Below are 6150 nucleotides of genomic sequence, written 5' to 3' on the forward strand. Positions count from 1 at the left end.
AACGCTACAAGACATTCTTATTATAGATTGTGGCAACAGTAAGCTTATATGCCAACAAACCTAGTGGTGGTACCACGTGACTAATATAAATAAAGTTAGTGCTATAGTACGAACTATGCAGCTGGATACATGATGACCTTAACAGATAATCTTTAAGTGAAATAAATATTCCTTTGTGAATACCGAACACGGTACATAAATAATATTAACATAGAAAGATAATAAACATTTTGAAGTGTTTTATTTATTTATAATGCTCGGGAAAAGTTAAACAATATCTCAAACGTTGTTTAGCAAGGGAAGCATCTAATTCATCTTGCATTAATGGTAAAAACATTGGAGCACCGCTTTCAAGAAAAACATTTGACGGAGTTTTTTCTAAGTGCTCTAACTGCTTCCTGACATACTTAATCAATATTTCGATTTGTTGAAAGGCAGTTGTTGGACAAGAGAACCATATATTGCTCCACAGCGCACCAGCCAAGTGTGAGTCTGAGCAGGATAATAAAGCTTCATCATATCCGACCATATTGCCAAAATATTGCCCACGAAAAACTCTTATCTGCTTAGAGCTTTTCGTTAAGATTTTGAATGCACGCACTCTGTGTCCCATATCTTCCCAAAGAGCCTAAGAAAATCTGGTTAAAGGTAATACTGACAATACCCTGTCCATCCATTTTTTTACGATATGTCCTTCTTCTCCTTCTTGGCGTAGACGCACGTAGCACATCCATATGTGTAGTATGGTTAGTGAGAACCATGTTTGAAACGTATCTGGGAGCTTAAGATGTTGCACAAAATCTTCAAACACGGGGTACTCCGCACAGATTATGAATAAGTTTTCACCAGAAATACGAAGGGTTCTGTTTGGATATTGTAGTTTACCAGTTAATCCAAAGAAATATTTTGTCTTTGTAAGTGCTGTTGACGGAATAAAGTTTAGTTTATGTGGATGTGAATAACGAGAAGACATATGGTTAACGTTCCTCCATAAATTAAAAATCCACAGTCTTTGCAAATTCATATTTAATATAACAGAAGAAAAGTTACGCGTTTGCTTCTGTTCTTTATATTAGTCAATTTTCAGTTCTAAAAGGTTGGTGAACACCGACCTAGTTAACTGATATGGTAGTGGGTTTCGGGCATTAATAGCACTATACCACAACCAAAATTTGAGTGGTGGAGTCAGACAAAGTTGTTTTTGTAATGGCCTTTTCAGATTTTATTGCTAAAACGGGAAAAAATTGCGCTCAATATTTAAACACAAGACTTGAGGTACAATAGTCTAATGTATTCTGACCAGTAATCAAAATTTAAAATAATATAAATTCTAAAATCAGAGCTTAAATTGTGATCAAAAAATAAACTAGTTATACAAGAAATTCATGTACGTATTTGGGAAACTACTCCCAACTAAATTTAAATCCTGAGATGTAAAATCTGAGTAAGTGTGTTGTACAAACAGGAAGAAACTTTTTGAACTCAATTAAATTTCTCGCTACTTGAAACGATAATTCTCAGATGACGATTAGTAAAATGATACCAGAGTTATGAACGGTGACAACTAGTTGTCTGGGTCTCTTTCGATGACAAACACTGCCACACCATCTCACCATCAACAGATTCAAACGTCACCTTAAGGCCAAAGCACACGATTATATTCAGACGGCGAAGAGTATGTCTGTTTTCCAGAGTCTGCAAAAGGATGAGTACTTGGCCAATACATCCATATTCAGGTCTGAGACTAGCTTGCTTTTCACAAGCTCTAGTTAAACATTGAAGTACTTCAGAAACCAATATTTTAGTTAGACTGATTCCTCTGTGGTTATTACGAAAAAATTTTGCCTTTATGGATTGGGGCGTTCAGCAATCGAGACGAGATTATGTCTAGTTCCCAGATTCTACCCAAGATTCCAGTCAGTCTAACCGTTAAAACTGCACCCACAGGGGTCAGTTCATAAAGCTCTGCTGCTCTCTTTTAATTTAGATTGCTTATAGCTCACAAAGAGTTGGAGAACTTACATCAAACCGACATTCAGGTTGCTAAAAGATAGTAGGTAACTGAACGATGACTGAAAGCAAACCACTTTCCCCATTGGTCAAATCTTCTGGATTGAAAGTGAATTACGGTCCCATCTTTTCCCGAGACAGTTTCATTAGCAACCGGATTCTTAATATCCGTTTTCTTGAAAAATTCGAATGCTTTTCTATTGTTACCTAACACCACTGCCTTTCCTATACCTTCTGCTTTCGCTGTCCACAGCTACTCACGTCTATTACGTAGACAGTTTGTCAGTATATGTTTAGGTACCCTCTGCTCCTCAGTGTTCAAAGCCAGGAGTGAGTTTCCGAGGGTCTATCAGTTCTGTATACGCCTCCGAAATTAACTGACTTTCCCTCACCTTTTGACACAAGTTACCAGTAGATACCACTACTGATTACGCAGCTTTTTGGTTATCACACCAAGCTACTCTGGGGTGATATTACTTTGTACTTACAAATATGGTTCAAATCAACGGTCGGTGTCTTAGTGGACTTATGCCATGTCCGGGTTTGATGACCTCAGTTTTCATACTACCTACTCCAACACGGTAAACATCGTCGACGGCGATAATTGCTAACCACATTTTTGGTTTTTTCGAGATTGCATCGATATCAAACCTTTCTGATCCGGTTATACTACGTATTACTGTTGTTTCAACTCTTGATTGTCATTTAATTTGTTTACCCCCAGGCTAAGATCAAGGGAATAAACTTGATCCAGAAGGCTTGTGCAGATTTTATTACAGGAATCTTTGTTCAAGACTATAAGTGAGTGGTACTTCCAGGGAACACCTCAACTGGAGAGCTTTGTTTTATGGCCTATATCCGACTTTGCAGAGAGCATGTCTGTTGACATGACATGGTCTCCAAGAATAACCAAATTATCGAATCTGGACTCCGAGTTATTTGCAGAAACCAGTGTGTGGAGGATAAATGATCTATCTGAGAGCCTTGGTTTAATAAGGATTGGATTAATTTAACCCAAATCATTTAACTTACAATGGCTCGAATAAGAATAACATAGATGGTTGGGCTCTATATCCAGCTTCCCCAATTGCATTGTGCTACTCACTGAAATTTTTCCTTGAGGTTGGAAACAAGAAAACTATGTAGGGAGAATTGTCATTACTCATCGTTTTTGCCATTTTTACATAACCTCTCAATCTTTGGTCGTTTAGCTTAAAAAGTTGATTGTTACATTTCCATTATTGTTTCGTAAACTTTCGGGTCGTCATAAAGTGATCGGGGCAAATCAACGCCATGGATGACCAACCTACTGTTTTAAAGAGAGTAGCGTATAGTGTGGTTACCGCGGAAAATGGCACCGCAAAATGAGCACTGAACAAACAGCTGCCTACTATAAGGGTAGAGAAGCAAAGTCACGATGCCTATGTAAAATATGTTGTTGCGCAAAGCTTTTTTTTCGTAAGACAGGTGGTAGGGATTTGAAATCACATTAAAGTTGAGGCTAACAGTCGAAAATGTAAGGACTTTAGAAGACAGACGATGAGATTAGTGTAATTCGCAACCTACACTTGAGGCATGGAAACATACTAGATTCCGATGCGTTACTGGGCAATAATGAGAAACCTACCGACGCAGATGTGGTTACAAACAGGCCAGAACGCGCTAGTCTAGATCTCTTTGATTGTAGCAAAAGATGGTTAACAGATGTAGAAATCAACCAACATCGATAGAACGGAGAAAAAATCCTGATTTTCAAGGGTTGTCTCGTCGTCAGAGTCCTGCGTTCAACTATTCGTAAACCAGTGTGGGTGGCATGGGAATATACTAACTGCAAGTGATTATATGCCATACGAATGTTCGTAGCCTACTGAATAAAAATGGCAGAACTTAGAGATAAAGTTGATATTGAAAATCGTGAAGTCATTACAACTCCTAAAACACGGGTGACATAGGAAATACGTGGCGGTGAGATGTAAGAGATGGGCTTCTCACTCTTTAGAACTGTAAGGTTAGATCAAGGGGTTTAAGGCGTAGTCCAGGTCCTGTGGAACACGTGTTGAGGTACTGATACACGACGTATAGGCAATGTGGATTAGTGAAGTGCCAGTCTGAATTCAGTGCCCAAGACAGATGTTGTGATCTCAATTATCACAACCCAGCGACTCTTTCTGCTTAGTAGTCTTGGATACTACTTCACTCTATAAGCCTCTGAAAATACCACAGGTATTGTAGTTTGACAACACTTTACCAGTAACACCTAGGATTGAACCGCGCCCACCCAGTAAAATCAAAAGTCAGAAGCGAGGAGGTTGGAGGATATATTCGATAGCTTATCAATATGTCGAGGAGCGACTGATCTAAACTGGCTAGTGATCGCAGGAGAAGTTGAACACGGCCTTCTCATTCATCATCTCGTGCGGATGCATGACTGAGCGCCTTCAGCTATCTAGTCCACTAAAACTAATATGGTCAGCAACAAATGTCGAACACTTATAGAGCTATCGATTTTGGGGATTTGTTTACCGCTACAGATCACTCCTCCTCTAGTGGGGTAGTGCTAACCCCAAGACGTGGCCAGCCAGAAGTTTAAACCCAACGAGTTTGTCGTTGGTAAACATTCTTCTGATAGCTTATTATTTTTAGCAGCGTGTGGTCGTCTTTCCTTACAATAAGAGACCATGAAATACAATATAGTAACAAGGAAACGAAGTACAATCAAAACTCCGGTTCCTCGTAAACTTCATCATTCTTTTAATCGTCTTTTCCAGCCATCCTGGAAAAGAAAAAAAGATTATGTAAGCGCATATCGAAATACACTCGTAGGCGCGTAAAGACACGAGGCGTGCGGAAAAAGGTAAATAAACTAATACACTTGCTTTTTAAAAAAAATCAAATATACGTATATTAGTAAATAAAATTTGTTATTTTATTGGAATAAATATAAGCATATTAAGTTTTTTTAAATATATAATACTAAGGAAGATCGAGATAAGGCGAAATGTTAACTGGTGTCTTATGTGCAATAGTCGACTAAATGTTCTGGAAATCTTACTCTTCTTCCAGAACGCGTTGCCTTAAGTCCATTTTCCGACGCTGGCGAAGTATCAAGGTGTGCGCCGGCTGTCGTGCGGGGTACTACAAGTGCAGGAGCCGTGTCGTGCGATTGTACCGAAGGAAAATTGACGTAGCTAGGGTTTCCTTGTAAATACGCTGCTTTGAGGCAATCGATACTCATGCTATCGTCAGTACCGTTCCTATCGTATATATAGTACTTAGGTTCACTCTGAAGAACCTTTAAGGGTCTTTCGTATGCTGATTCGCGAGGTCGTCGATGTGAGTCTCGACGAACGAAGACGTTTGTACTATTTCTTAAGTCAGGCCGAACGATAACATCGGTTGATCGCGGTCGAGTATGAGCAGGTTAAGTGATAGCATTGCGTTTGTGAGCCTGCTGGCATACGAGTTTAGATCGATGTTCATTGGAGAAAACGAAGGATCTACGAATTCTCCTGGAAGTCGGAGTGCTGTTCCATAAACGAGTTGTGATGCAGTGTATCCAATGTCAGCCTTCACTGAATTGCGAATACCTAGTAAGACGAGTGGAAGAGCGTCTGTTCACTGTGGAATGTTTGTAGCTGATAGCGAAGCTTTTAGTTTTCGGTGAAAGCGTTCTATCAGCCGGTTTGCTTGTGGGTGGTAGGCGGTCATTCGGAAACGAGTGATTCTTAATCGTGTGGTCAGACAACGGAAAAGTCCAGATTCGAACTGTCGTCCGCGGTCTGTAGTGATGGTTGAAGGACAGCCAAAGTCTGCTACCCACCGTTCGACGAGGGCATGTATCCCTTTTTCACTGGTAATGTCCTTGGTGAGCACTGCTTCTGGCTTCTACGTTTTTCAAGGTGGTCTAGCTTAAATCAAGTCATGGATTCAACCATTAAATTACTGTAATCTTCACAAACCCTCATTCTGATAATAAAAAGATCAAAATGATTAATAGTGATGTGTCAAGTTATAATTTTGAAGTATTTATGTCGTAGCAGATGCAAAAGTTCATCATTTTTAATATATATCATATATATGATTAATGAAAAATTCAATTATAGATAAGCAAAGATGGATAGTGGCTAGCAGTGGAATCCA

General features: G+C 39.3%; 1 protein-coding gene across 1 annotated transcript; it reads right to left on the reverse strand.

The window, feature by feature from the left end:
- Positions 1-223: 223 nt before the first annotated feature.
- Positions 224-3313, reverse strand: Smp_063250.1 (putative basic fgf-repressed zic binding protein homolog (zic3-binding protein)). Its single transcript, XM_018799418.1, has 3 exons — positions 3043-3313; positions 665-1228; positions 224-628 (listed from the first exon to the last, which is right to left on the reverse strand). The coding sequence occupies exons 2-3, from the start codon at positions 1022-1024 to the stop codon at positions 245-247; spliced, it is 744 nt and encodes a 247-aa protein (XP_018651209.1). The 5' UTR covers positions 1025-1228; positions 3043-3313; the 3' UTR covers positions 224-244.
- Between the last annotated feature and the right edge of the window lie 2837 nt (positions 3314-6150).

Source organism: Schistosoma mansoni, chromosome 3, assembly GCF_000237925.1.
Source record: "Schistosoma mansoni strain Puerto Rico chromosome 3, complete genome".
Taxonomy (NCBI): Eukaryota; Metazoa; Platyhelminthes; class Trematoda; order Strigeidida; family Schistosomatidae; genus Schistosoma; species Schistosoma mansoni.